Source organism: Anolis carolinensis, chromosome 2 (genome assembly GCF_035594765.1).
Source record: "Anolis carolinensis isolate JA03-04 chromosome 2, rAnoCar3.1.pri, whole genome shotgun sequence".
Taxonomy (NCBI): Eukaryota; Metazoa; Chordata; class Lepidosauria; order Squamata; family Dactyloidae; genus Anolis; species Anolis carolinensis.
The window spans coordinates 133,272,073-133,286,882 of NC_085842.1; the positions used below are offsets into that span (position 1 = coordinate 133,272,073).

The 14,810-nt window shown below is 41.2% G+C and overlaps 1 protein-coding gene across 3 annotated transcripts in view; it reads left to right on the forward strand.

Annotated features, from left to right (window-relative positions):
• The first annotated feature begins 986 nt into the window (after positions 1 to 986).
• The window catches only part of rab37 (RAB37, member RAS oncogene family), a 107,474-nt gene continuing 93,650 nt past the window's right edge, over positions 987 to 14,810 (forward strand). The window contains exon 1 of one of the 3 annotated variants that reach the window (XM_062970586.1): positions 987 to 1,659. In XM_062970586.1, coding sequence (XP_062826656.1) covers positions 1,540 to 1,659 — 120 coding nt within the window. In that variant the 5' untranslated portion in view covers positions 987 to 1,539. The remainder of the gene's footprint in view (positions 1,660 to 14,810) is intronic. The other 2 variants (XM_062970587.1, XM_062970584.1) reach the window with 2 other exon arrangements.

The following is a 14,810-nucleotide window of genomic DNA, read 5'->3' on the forward strand; positions in this document are numbered from 1 at the left end:
AATGTAAGTTGTCATCCTAAACAGTTGGGTTCTGCTGCTGGTCATTGTTAAGCAATTTTATAGTCTTTATATCCATGAGTGATATGTTTCAAGATTCCATGTGGATATTAATTTAAAATGTTGGAAGAAAAAAAAATCCTTGTGGATACCTGAAGCTGTGGATAACAGTGAACTCTATATTTTGACTATAATTGAGCCAGAAGCATACCATAGAATCATATTCAAGGATCTCAAGAGGTGCACAAACACTTTCAGGAGCATATTTTTTGAGAGTTGGCAAATGAAACCATGGATATTGAATAAGTGGATAAGGGGGGGGGGGGTCATGCTGTATATGGAATGCTGGAATAAGTAATAGCTCTCTTTTTAGGAACATTGTGTCTAATAAGAATTTTCAGCAACTGGGTAGATTCACAAATCATTTTACGTTGGTCTGTTTCTGTCTATCTTATCAATATAATCACTTCAAATATAAAGATGGTGTCAGTTCATTTTATAATCTCTTGTAAAACTTCTGTATAATACTTGCTACTGTTCCTGGAACTAAATACATCATTCAACTAAAAATCAATGAAATGAAAACATTAAAATGAGGACAAAACTTCTGGGTCCCTTCTCAATAATTGCTAGGGCAGTTCACTTCCATTTGAACTGTCTGACACATCTTCCTCTGCGCTCTCTTGTGGCCCTGCTTGCGTGACATAAAGAAATCACCTCCCCTGAACACGTTGCAATGGCCAAGAGGCATAATTACTGCTTTCCAGACAGAAAGATTGGGGGGGAGGGTGATGTTTCCAGATTTTAATTGAAATATAATAAAAGGGGAAAACATATCTTTTATATGGGATGAAGAAACACTCTTTGTGTTAAGTTGTGTTGAGATTAATTATATTTTAGCATCTATGTTTTGTATGTTTTCAATTTTATCCCTGCAGCTTTGGTGCTAATCCGAGGGGGGGGGGGGTGGAATAATGATGATGATGGTGATGATAATAATTTAATAATGTCTCCCTGTTTACTCAGAAACCTGCAGGGATAGGTTGGGAAGAGTTTCTGGCAGTGCCGGAAAAGGAACCAGGGGGCAGTGTGATGTAAGAGGAAAGACAGAGTGTTTATTCAAGTTTGGAAAATTCAAGCGACGACGACGAGGAGGAGGATGGCCAAAAGCTGCAGCTCCTCTCTTGAGCGGCCTCTCGCCTGCAGCCAGGTGTTGGCGGGCGCTGTCCGCGGTGCTGAACCGTGAGGCCGGCGGCGATTTCCTCCGGATTTCGGACAACTGGAGCTAGCCTTGGTGCTGGAAGGGCTTCCTCACCGAACTGGATGCCTAAAAGCGAGAGGTTCCTTGCAAACCCAGGGCAGCTCGGATCAGCCGAGCCCCTTCCAAGGCAAGCTCTCCTCCCCCCACCCTTTCCCTCCCAGAGGAAAATGTAGCCAGACTGGAGCTGGGGAGAGCGCCTTGGGCTGACTGACCGGCTTGCTGCATTGAAGCCCTGGCCCAGAGCCTTGACGCAAGAGAGGAGTCTCCAGGAGGAAGGAGGCATGGAGACCTACTGGGGCTACCAGAGCGGGGCTGGCAGCCCTTATGCCTACTCAGGGACGGGTGCCAATGGCACTGGCAGCCAAACCAGCACTTACTACAACGAGGACCTTCTGCAAAAGGTATAGAAGTGCCTGCCTTTGTGTGTGTTTGTGCGAGAGAGAAAGGGGACAGGGGAGCACAGGGGTAGCTGGAGTTAACCTTAGGACAACAACATGAATGAACATCAAGGAGGCAGGACAATATTTAGTTATATGTTTGATGTTTGGCTGAGTGTTTGCTTGCAGTCCCACCCTTTCCCGCTCTGTACTGTACTTATGTCAAAACCTCCAGATGATGCTTTCTGTATCCAGGGAAATGGGCGACAGCCCATGGAAGCTCATATTTAACTATGCACATTGGTCCCTCGGGTCCCATAGGACTTTGTGCTGAGTTGTACGCTGCATAATACAGTCTCTGCTGTTGGTATATGGTGCTTTGCAAGGTGACTACACAAAGCAGGCAAAAACATCCTGACAAGAATTTGCAGGTCTTTGAACTGCAGCAAGCTCTTTGTTTTTCTTCAAAGGAGGGAAAAGAAGGGGCCTTTCAAATCAAAATTAGGACCTCTTGAAACAGCAGCATTTCTAACTGGCAGGGGAAGGGGATGGAAAGTTAAAACAAGATATGTCCACAGCAATGGAAGTTTAAATTTGACAGTCTAAAGATGGTTGTTTGTTCTGTACCATGGCATCAGAGGGATTTACCTTATTCAACAGTTAATCGAATAGATGTACTCTAGTTGTGATAAACCAACAGGATGCCAGCTGATGAATGTACAGTATCCCAAAAGGATGTCAAAAGATCAAACATCCAGGTGTCCCCTGGGCAATGTCCTTGCAGACAGCCAATTCTCTCACACCAGAAGCAACTTGCAGTTTCTCAAGTTGTTCCTGACATACACAAAAAAATCTTTACAAATAACTGCTTTTGCTCTTTTACATGAACCATCCGTGTAAATAGCTGCAGTGCTGGCAGAATCCAAAAGCTGGAAAGAAATAAACATAATGATACATTAATGCCAGGCTTTGGCTTATTTATAGAATTCCATAAAAATATGCACTGCAAGAAACTTTCAATTTGCCAGGAAATTATAGGGAACAGTGCTGCTGTTTGTGTCTGCCATATTGTTCAGCTGTCAGGCAAAAATGGCTATGCCTTTGTTTATTTTCCAAGCACTAATGAGAATAATTTGGTAAGAACAGAGAGGCAGATACCAAATGGGATGAGAAATAAAGGCATGCCTCCAAGAGCAGATACTAGTGTGAGATTCTAAAAACTAGGCAAGTGAACTACAGTTTTCCATTCTCAGTCAGAACCTTTTTTTTGGGGGGGGGGAGGGGGGCACTCTTACATAGATTTTATGAGGCAGTTTTTATTCTAGGTTGTATTTTTTCTAGATATCTCTAAGTAATTCTGGGTACAGTTAAAGCTACAATCCTAATAATTCCAGGGGTGGAAAGTGGTGACTCTCCAGCAATCAATAATAATAATAATAATAATAATAATAATAATAATAATACATCACACAGTCTTAGACACTTGGGAAGAGTCCAATGTGTGATCCAATGCAACAGCCAGCATACTGATCTCGTTTGCTGTGTACTAATCTTACTGTGTATCAAATAATAATAACTTTATTTGTATCCTGCCACCATCTCCCATAATGCCTTGCTTTTACCAGGCTGGCAAGGGATGGTGTAACCAGGAGTCCAACATCTGTAAAGCCAGAAGTTTTGTGTGAGTTTACTCACAAAACCCCACAAAATGTTGAATTTAATATATTTTCATTTATACTAATTAACTGCATTAGAGTTGATGGGTGAAAATTTTTGCATGTAAATCATTTATCAAAGTAGATGTATACCTGCACATCATTTTTTTAAAGGAACGTTGATACCGGGAGCAGAAATAACATGGAGAGGGTAGAGATAGGTTCCTCCACCACACACAAAAAAGATGAATAATTCAACACATTTCAGCAAATGTTTCATTAAAAACTAGTAATATACCTATGTGAAACATAGGATAAGCAATCCACAACTGTAAATATGGTATTGTCCATATGTGATGAACTAAAGCTTCGATTTTAACTACCTACCAACCTACCCTGTTTCCCCTAAAATAAGACATCCCCAGAAATTAAGACCTAGTAGAGGTTTTGCTGAATTGCTAAATATAAGGCCTCTCCCGAAAGTAAGACCTAGCAAAGTTTTTGTTTGGAAGCATGCCTGCAGAACAGAACACCAGAGCATGCAAGATCGGTAAATGTATGTACCATAGATTGTTGTGCATGGAAATAGGGGTAGTAACAAGAAATTCTTGATAGGATTCACAGTTTGTCTGGCTATGCTTTGTGATGACAACTACTGTACAGTATATAATAAATGTTCATTTTTTTGTTCAACAATAAATGTGAATTCTTCTTCATGGAAAAATAAGACATCCCCTGAAAATAAGACCTAGCGCATCTTTGGGAGCAAAAATTAATATAAGACACTGTCTTATTTTCGGGGAAACACGGTAGCAAATTTGTCTAGGAATCATTGGGAATTGTAGCCCAATGCATTTTGAAGATGGCATGTTGGAGAATGGTGTATTGCAGAGGTGTGTCCTGACTCCTGAGTACCTGGAAGTTGTGCAAGCAACCCTAGTGAGGATCCCAGCTAAAACTCTTCTGTACACACATTTTCAGGTTATACTTAAATAGTGATTCCCCTAGTGAGTCTGAGGTATTTTATTTTTCCTATGAAACAAAATTATAGAGTGATGACTTAAGGGGTTTATCCTTCTTAAAACAAAAAATGTGTGTTCTTCAGTTTGACATTTTCTGAAATGAGGATAGTCTCCATCTCTTTTGATCTGTCTGAAATAGAGGATCCTGGGTAAAATGTTATTTACCAAAAAAAAAATAATTCTGGATAAATCCAGAAATCCATATGGCTGAAATGTTGAGGTTGTTTTGTTTTTTTAACTATCTACCTATCTTACTGAATCCAGTGTTTTTAAACAAATGTGTCTAAGAATTCCAGCATCCAGCATATGTGTCATGCCAGGTTGAGGTCTGCTCTCTTTCCATGGAGTTACAGACTTTGAAATGTAGTCATTAGCTGTCAGGACCCAGGCTGCAGAGCACCAATAACCTTACACAGAGGCCAGTCTCTATCTAATATCTTTATTAAAGGAATATATAAAGTCAATAAAAACAAGTGAAGAATAAAGTTCAGAAATAGACCTTTCAGGAAAGGTCAAATATAGTCCAGGAAAATAATGCCCAATATGTGATATTAAGGTCCAAAGTTATAATCCAATAACCGAAACACACACTTTGCCGAGCAAAGTGTGGGGAAATGACAAGGTCTTTTAGTCCATTGGAGCTTGACAACAAGGCTGGAAAACAAACTAGATTCTTGGCAACAAGACTTGATACGAGGCAACAAGAAGCAAGAACAAGGTCCGTGGCGAGGTCCGGGGAACAAGGCAGGCTTGGAACTTGGTCCTGGAAACAAGGAACTGGGGTTGCGTAGTCCACACACGATCTAACTCCTCAAGCTGACGAGTTGACTCCGCAAGGTTTCCTTCGCGGCAAAACACCTAAATAGGGTCTCGTTTCCCGCCGAAAGAACACTTTCCCTGGAGAACTAAAAGTGAAACCCAACTCTGTCCAGATGCATGACTCCTTAGAATTTCCCAAGGGAAGCAGACCTAATCAGCTAATTGTTTGGCTGCGATTCTGGCGCTCCGGCGATTCGCCTCCCTAGTTCCTCTATCTCTATTATAATTGTCCCTACGAGAAAACGGGGGAGAATTCTGCCCAAGGCTTGTTTGGCTGACTTCTTGAGGGCAAACATCCTCCAGGTGCAGGGGCTCCGATTCTGGCTGAACCGGTGGAAATCCCATGTTTTCCTCCTCATCTGCCACAATAGTACTAGGAACGGGACTACAAGGCCCATGAGACATCACATTAGCTTCTATTATTCTCCCCTTGGCTACATGAGGTGCTCATTTTTTATGCCTCTTTCCTGTATTATTTTCTATCTAAAAATAGTTTTAGCTTAATTGTTATTTAAAATTATCCAAATAAGCCAAGATGTATAGGCCAAACTCTTTCTCATCTTTGGAAATTTGTTTAAAGACTATTTTGAGGAGAGAATGAGACTATTGTACAACAGCTAAAACATAACACATAACACAAATGCATAGTTTATCTGGGCTGCATGTGGTGGGTCACTTAAAATTAAATTGTCTTCTTTTGTTTCCTGCTATTTTCCTTACTACTCTTGGGATAACAACTCTATAAGCTTTGATATAAGTGGGTTATACAAGTTTACTTATCAGGATCTTGTCAGACCAGTTACAGAAGAACCACACTTCCAGGGATTCATCTTTTCCCTTTCAGATGCTTGTATGGATTGGGAGCACCAACTGCCTTGCTGTCAACTTGTTCACATAGTTATCTGGGCCAAAACAGATGTGATATTAGAGATACATGGTCAGATCTCCTGTGGGAATTTTTCCCTTTAAACTATGAATACAGCCACTAGAAGTGACATGTTTGAGCTGGGACTATGTGCAGAAGGCAGATTTCTCAGTCTCACCTGACCTCAAAGCTGCAATTGTGTATGGTAGCAATGGGTTACTGGTTCTCATATCATACCTGTATGTCCCCTATCCCATGGTTCAGTATTAACTCTAGGAAGGCAATTCAGATCAAGACAGTGGTCTGGGGTGAGGAACTGTAAACCTCACTTTTTGATACAGATCTAATCCAGGCTGAGGTTTCCTGTGGTTACTCTTATCATTAACAAATGTATACAAGTCATGATTCTCCTCATGTGGATTGATCCTCATTGAGAGGGTAGCTTATGTTTGGACTATATGACTAAAAACTGCAGCTGAAGGTTTATATGATTGAACTGCTTCGTATCTAAATTATTGTACCTATTAAGCTAAGTAAGAAGAAAGTCAGGCTAGAATTCTTCTCCTTGACATCCTTGGATTCTATTTTATTTCAGAGAGGCTATTTGAACTATATGTGCATCTATACCAACCAAAATACTCCAGAGTACTAGCTCATCAGGTCAACATCACATAGGTGCCACCACCATGCCTGCCGTTTCCCTGGCCAGAAGCAGCTCCCTGACAGAGCCCTGCTGGTGACGTCTCTTCTGAACCAGTTCCTGTGGTGTTTGTGTAGGCACTCCTCACTGGAACTAGTTACTTTTAATCCACTTCCTTACATAGATTAATGTCTGTGTAGAACAGTACCTTGAAACTGTGCAAAAATTTGGGGGTCCTGTGGCAAGCAGGGACCGGCGGAAGGTACAAAAAAAAAACCCTGGGAAGGCTGCAAAGCCAGAGACGGCTGCCCTTGCGAAGGGTTGCCCTGGCGAGCTATTGAAGCCAATAAAGATTTCCGTTTCCCCAAATAAATCTTACCAGGATGAAGCCAGGCCACCGAAGTTTATTTCTGTTTCAGCTGGAAAGGATGATGGCTGCAGTAATCTGTTGAAGAAACTGGCATACCCAGATACAGCAAAATATGTCTTTTATACAGTTTTCCCTTTTGAAATTCCCACGCCCACTTCCCCAAGCCAGCGTCACTGTGATTGGTCAGGAGAATCCCTGACGTCAGTGAGCCGGGAGGAGCGGCTGGGAGCTGGTGCGTCTCAGCCAATGAGGGCTCGAGTCTTGCTTCTGATGCAGCCTCCCTCCCAGCCAATGGTAACAGTGGAGGTGCTGCAATGGTACAAACAAAGAAAATATTTGTCTAAATGATAGGATTATGACTGGCCCTTCCTAGGCCCTATTGACAAATGGATCTGGGCCATAGCTGGGAGCCATCCAACCCATCCTGATTATTGAAGTGAAGATTTGAAATAACAAATTCCCTTGGGAGGGGAGGGTCTGGTGAGCCAGTACCAGTTCCATTGTCCTAAAAGTAGCGATATTTGTATCTTGATGGGATAGGATGATCCTATTTCCTGGGAAGGGGAAAATGTCATTGTTCAGGAATGCTGCAACTTTCCCTCCTCTCTTCAGAGAGGAAATGCCCTTTGTGAGAAGTCATTAGCATGTCCAAAGGTTTCCCAATCCTCAAGCGGCCTTGATCAGGCTGGGGCTACTGGTCTATTGTCCACAGTGTGAGATGCTTGAAAAATCCATTTTAAACAAAGATGAGGACATGGGGCGACTTGGGATGCCCAGGTCTTGGAATGTTGGTCAGAGCTCACAAAGGGGTCATCTGGCTTTATATTTTATACATACATATACAATTATTAATAACATACAGGCACATGAGGGACTCATAGAAGGTGGGGGACCCATACTGGTGGAGGCCTCCCACTGTGGAGCCACAGAATAGGGCTCAGAAGGCACCCTGGGGACCCGTGCCGGTGGAAGTCAGGCTGCTCCTGAGGGAGTGAAGCGGGGTTTCAGGGTCCCATGCGGTCCCTTGCATGCAAAGGACTTGGGGGACCCCGGACACTAGAGGAAAGAGGCACAAGGGTGTTTTGGGGTTCATGCCAGATGGGGAAAGGGAGTCTCTGTCACCTGAAAGTTCATAAAGAGTAATATGGGGTACCGATCAGCCAAAGTCAATTCATGAAAAGGGATTTAATTCAAAGTACAAAAGTCAAAGGAGACACATTGTTGCAAGCAGAAAGATAGGAAGGGGATACATTCTTATTTAGGGATCTTGTTACAAGATGGCAAGAGGTGAGCCAGAGGGAACGAAAATTAAAAGCAGGGGGTTCCGTGTTCGCCATCAGATGTCAGATTAATAACTGCAAGCAGAGCTTCTGCTATTGAACTGGCCAAATGCTGTGTGGACTGCTCATTGTGGGTTTAAAGTTAATTTGTTTTATTAGGCCCTTGTAGACACTGCAGAATTATTTTGTGGCCCCTTTAACGGCCATGGTTCAATGGAAGTTGTAGTTTGGTTAGTCTTCAGTATTGTTTGGCAGTTAAAGCTAAAGGCCATGAAAAACTACCACTCCTCTTATTCCATAGCATTGAGTCACAGTTAAAGTGGCCCCACAGACTGTTAACTAAGAAAAAATCAAATACTAAATGAATACAATAAAATACAGCCATTACAAAGAAGTACTAAACAGACTAGATAAACTTTAAGAACATTCCATTCAGTTACATTTTAGCTGAATTGACTGGTACTTGAGAAAGGTGGTTTAATTTATGGGTATTTTTAAAGTACTTTTAATTGTTTTTTCATTCAGAAGTTTTTAGATGATGTGGTTTGTTTAGCTTTGCTTTAGCATTAAAAGGTTTTCTTTTTAATTTGTCACTTTTAAAACTTTGTTGTGACGCACTATGAGCTCTGCCTTGGAAGAAAAAGGGGATTGAGTAAAAAATAGGCCACATTAACTACATCTGTAAATACATGAAAAAAAGGACAGTTAAAATTCCCTTATATAATAACCCAATTTCTCTGCCTATTGTCACAAGACAACTTGGAGAGCTGTGTTATCACAAGGATGAATTTTAGAGGACTGGCTTGGTACAATAGCATTAAGAATTACACTCTACAATTAACACTGTTTAACACCACTTTCAACAGTCATGTTTCAATGCTATGGAATCCTGAAAACTGTAGTTTTACAGGGTTTTTAGCCTTCTCTGCCAGAGTGTGCTGGTGACTCATCAAACTAAAATAACCCCAAGGTTCCATATCATTGGACCAAGGCAGTTTAAAGTGGTGCCAACCAGCATTAATTTTATAGTGTAGATGCATCCCAAGAAAGCTTTGTGTCTTCATAGGACAGATCTGAGTTTGGGAGAAGAGGCTCTCCTGAATCTTCAAAGCAGCTTGAATGGGGGATTGTAGTCTCTCAAACAGTCAAATCATACTTTATGCACTTTCAGAACTTGGTCTCCTAAATGATAGAAATGTCAAAACATGAACATGTAGCAGGCTGACATCACTGTTCCTGATCAAGTGCCTTAGTGGCAAATGCTGCCTGTATAGGCATAGTTAGCCCATTTGGATTAGTGGCGATCTAAGGCCCCTTCCACATGGCTGCATAAAATCCACATTGAACTGGATTATATGGCAGTGTGGACTCAGATAACCCAGTTCAAGCAGATATTGTGGATTATTTGCCTTGATATTCTGGATTATGGCTGTGGGGAAAGGCCCTAAATAAGAAGTTAACAGTATCTTCATTGAGTTTGAATGTCAATAGAATAATGTGGGACATCTACCATTTTCAAATATGTGAATATACAGTTCATAGACATGTGTGTGTGCAAGCATTCTCCTACAAATGAGATGAAAACTGTAATGTCTAATCACAGTGGTAGGGTTGGACTGCAACTAGAAAAAAAATATTTACTGTGGTGGCACACAGCTGGCTCATGATCACTGCAACTTCCCAAGTAGCTTCTGTCCTCCCATGTCTATGGAATTACGGCACAACTGCTGTGTATCTCATATCATAGAAAATCTTGAATTATGACAACTTTCATGCTTCTGAGACCTGGCCAAATGGAAATGTTGCTCTAGGTGCCAACACATTTCCCCTTCTTAAATGCATTTTATCATGCTGCTATTTCATAATAACTTTTCAGCAGTTGTGACAGACTTTAAGCAACTCTTCCTCTTTCAGCTTCAAGCAGGACTTATGGTATGTTTGGGAAGCATCGTTGCAGTAGGAGGCTTTGTATAAAGTACCAGATGTATGATCGATTAATAACCATGACTATTTTTCAGAAACTGGAAAAATTACTTTTTTACAGTATCTTCATTGGGTTTTAACTATTATGGTGTAAAATGCTTCAGAAGTTTGTTCACGTGAAAAAGTTTGTATAAATCTTTCTAATATCTACATAGAATAAGAAGCCCCATGGATATATTTGTAGTATATAACTTTTTTCATGGTCAACCCATCCGCAGCTTAATTTTACCCACAATAAATAAGAATGAAATTATTTTCTAAGTTCCCAAAGGCTCCCACAGGAATATTCCCCAGGAATATTTCCTGGGGAATTCTAGGATGCATAGTCTTAAGAAATAATGCTTCCATGTTTACTGAGTTCCTCAAAGAACTCTATATGCTACAAATAGTCATGAGAAGGACTGCCTGGCCCAACCTCTTATTACTCATTAGGTATTCTTCCATTACATCTGTATATATTTTATATACTGAATTCTGTTCCCAAAATTTTTCATATGTTTCAGAATCCTGGGGTCCTTTCAGCAGTAGAGGAGGGGTTTAACAAATAAAAATGTGATTCTAATGTGTTGTTTGTGGCTGTTCTCAATTGCAGAGTCATTGGTGATTTTATAGCTTTATTTTTTATGGTTTTTAGCACTCTCTGAGTTTTATTGTATTATTGATTATGATTATGAATTGTATACTTCCCTATGAGGAGCAAACTATAAATGCACCAACTAACTTATTAAATGCAGATGCAGTAGATATATTGCAAAAATTGGACAAATTAAATTATGGATACATTACTGTTGATCGACTTTCCTATCATCTTTCTATAGCTTCTCAGCTAATACTTGAACAAATAAAAAGAAATGTAAAATCTTATTCCCACTTACATAAAATCTCTTTAGTGAGCAATTTATGCTTTTATGACTTTTGAGTTTAGTTGTGCATTTGTTTTTACTGTCATATTGTATTAGATTTTTTTGTCAATTGTCCTGGAAATATGATCTAAACCAATGCATACTGTAGAATAATACCTCTTAGCCTGTCTTCTCCGTTTCTCTCTGTACCAAGAAAAATTGCTCATAGTTGTCATACTGACTGAGCCATGGGTACTGATGCTAAAAATAAAAATATAAATAATACACAAAAGTTCAGCCAAGGGTTCTTGTAAGCACTGCCAGCTGCTTACAAGAGTTGAATTTTGGGCTTGCAACTGTGGTATGAAAAATTTCATAATTTTAGATTTTTTTTCTTGAGAGGGAGAAGGAGAGCGAGCGAGAGAGATGGCATGTAAGAATGCAGAGCAATTGTGACAGCCTCGAACTCCTGCACGACTCTGTTGTGTGCAGTGACCTGAATTTTTTTCTGTCTTAGGTAGCTGGAATGCCAGGCTAAGCATCAGCTGTAGGAGAGATGGGGATTTGGCACCAGTGTTAGCTGAAAAGATAGTAGAAAAAACAATTATGCATAGCCCATCCACCCAATCCCTTGGAAAATGTATTTCTCCAAGATTCTCCTAATCAATATGACAGTGGCGGTATTGGTTGGGGAATTTTGAGAGTTGTAGTGAATAAAAAGTAAAATTGAGGGCATTTTCAAGAGGCTATTTGCATACATGCAGATTGAGGATATTACCAACATATAGGTTGATATAGCTGTGCTGGGATAGGTGCTTCTTGCAACCTTGGCATTTGGCATTGGCTTATAGACCTCCCAACTTCTGCTGTCATGGCCTGCCTTAAGATACCAGGGTGTGTGTGAACATTGCCATTGCTGTGCACATGGATGACAGCCCTAATGTGAATCTATCATGAGTATTTCTTGGAAAAAATGTTCAGAGTGGGGTTACCACTGTTTTCCTCTGAAGATGGGAGAATATGACTTGCTCAACATCACCCAGAGGATTTCCATGGCCAAGCAAGAATATAAAACCCTAAACTCCTAGAGTCCTCGTCCAACATTCAAACCATCTCACCACACTGTTGGTGTGTCAGCATGCTCCCCCAACTATATTGTTGGGGAGCAGGGAGCTACATCATCAGTCACAATCTCAGTGGTTTCTTCACTTCAGAATATTATTTTTGAAGCATAGCAGCAATGAAAGAAAAGCATTTTTTTATATTAGATGCTTATGTTGAAGTAGAAACACATGTGACTGAGACCAAGACTGCATCTTCACTGTCCAAAAAAGATGATGCTGGTCTGTAGGGGGTATTCCATATCAGCATTGCTGACTCAGCAGCTGGATGGCTGCACTATGTGGCCTCAAACCAGCCTGGCAGTTCGATGGTGGCTGCATGGCTGAGTGCCCCAGAACTGGTTCAACACCACTTGACCATGACCCTTATTTTGCCCTCAATGATCTGGTGTTTGCAGTGCCCATTGGGCATAAAATTTGTGCTGGGTGCTGCTTCATGGCTGGAATGAAAATATCTAGAGTAACAAGCAACTTGCAAGAGGAGAGGGAGAAAAGGAGGAATGCTCCCTCCTTTCACCTCTCCCTTCTTTGATCACTTAATTGCTCTAGATATTGTCACTCCAGAAGCTGAGCAATGTCCTGAACCACTTTTGTCCTGCACAAATGTCCTGCACAAATCACTAGGGCAAGTTAGGTGCCATTCCATGTCTTCTGACTGCCAGATACTGGGAAAAGCAGGATGGTGGTATACATAGTTGTGACTACTTCCTGAATAGGAAGCAACACAACCGCTTATGTAGGCCAGAAGTTACAGTTTACTCTGGATTTTTGAGGATGCTTCAGGGTATCTCCCATGACATCTTTTAATGAGGTTCAAGGCTCAGTTTTGTGTTTTGTGCAACCACAACAAAGCTGGTTTGCCCCCCCCCCCCCCAGTCGCTTAAGTGGGAAAGGAAAAAGGAAAGGGGAAAAGGAAAAGGGAAAAAGAAAGAGCCTGAGGCTGTTAGGAATTATGGGAGTTGAAGTCCAAAACACCTGGAAGGCCCAAGTTTGTCCATGCCTGGTCTACAGGAATGGGGGAAAACCTCCCACCTAGCTCTCCTTCAGCTGATTTAACTAAGTGAAAACTATCTTTTCACTTTGAATTCAGGGCCCTTCCACACAGTCATATAACCCAGAATATCAAATCATATAATTCATAATATCTGCATTGAAGTAGGTTATCTGATTCCACACTGTCATATAATCAGTTCAATGTGGATTTTATACAGTTGTGTGGAAGGGGCTTCAGTCTGCAGCAATTGAGATAAGCTGAAGACAAAAGGAAAAGTGGGAGGAGAAAGATATGGAGATATTTTAATAGCAGCTGAAAAAGTAGACAACCTCAAGTTGATCAGAACTGCCCTTGCCCTAACATGGACATGGATATGATATAGAACACAGTCTATGAGTCACGTAAAAAGCCACCAGGTTTTCAGAACTAGAAGTAGAATTTTGTTTCCTTCTGGTTTGTTTTTTGTATCCATTTTTGGTAGACCGTATAATTCCCTTCGCTACTTACTGAAATTTCCTGTTTCGAAAGTGTAAGTAGTATTGAAAAGAGAAGGAAAACGTCATATGTGGTTTCATAATGGTAACTATCTATATATTCTCCTGATTAGTGTGGGCAACATGTTTTGGCTTCCTTTTGGGTAGCCAACTGCTTAGCTTTAATTAACTGTATTGATATAGATTCATCTGAGGATAGCAAAAAACAAAACAAAACACAATTCTAGATAATTTGGCTGCAGCACTACAACTACCTTTGAATTCTGACTAACCTACCAGGAATCTATATCTATATATATAATAAAAGTGAATGTTTGTATGTTTGTATCAGCGTTTTGATTGGTCGGGCGGTGTATGTGCTCGCGTTTTGATTGGCCTGGCGGAATATGGATCAGCTTTCTGATTGGCTGGGCGGAATATGCCAGCTTTGTGATTGGCCGCCACTTTCATAGGCCACTGGGATCGCTGAGGGAAAAACTACTACCAACTGGCTTCGTTTGGCCTACTTCTCTCCTCAGAATGATGCTAGCTTTGGGACAGGTAACAGCTTTCAGCCTACACTTCTGTAATCCAAAACACCACTGCCACCACCAGAAAGGCCGGACCTGGACCAAACTTGACACACGTAACCCCATGAACCCACTGACAACGGATGGCCCCCTTTGGCCCCTCTGCTGACATGTTTAAGGCCTTCCAGGCTGGCCCCATGCTGATGGCCCAAAAGGAGAACGCCATCTTACCTCAGCTTTCAACTTCTTTGTAAGGCCCTACTTTCCTCGAAAGACAGCAGAGAACATTGTTATTATCTTTTTAACGATATGCTTATGAACACTTCTAGCCCCCAAAGCCCCAATCCAAGCCTCCTTTGATCATTTTGCTAACACGTTTCAGGCCTTGCAGCCTGGCTCCATTGTGCTAGGCCGCAAAAGAGGCGGCCATCTTCCCTGTTCCAAACAGGGCATCTTTTGCCTATGTCTTTTGGATACAGCACTCTCCTTCAACAAGGTCAGGAGGCAGTACGTAAATAGGTTGATCTTGGGCTGATGGAAGTAGCACCACATCAAGTAGGAAATAAGGTACCACTTATAAA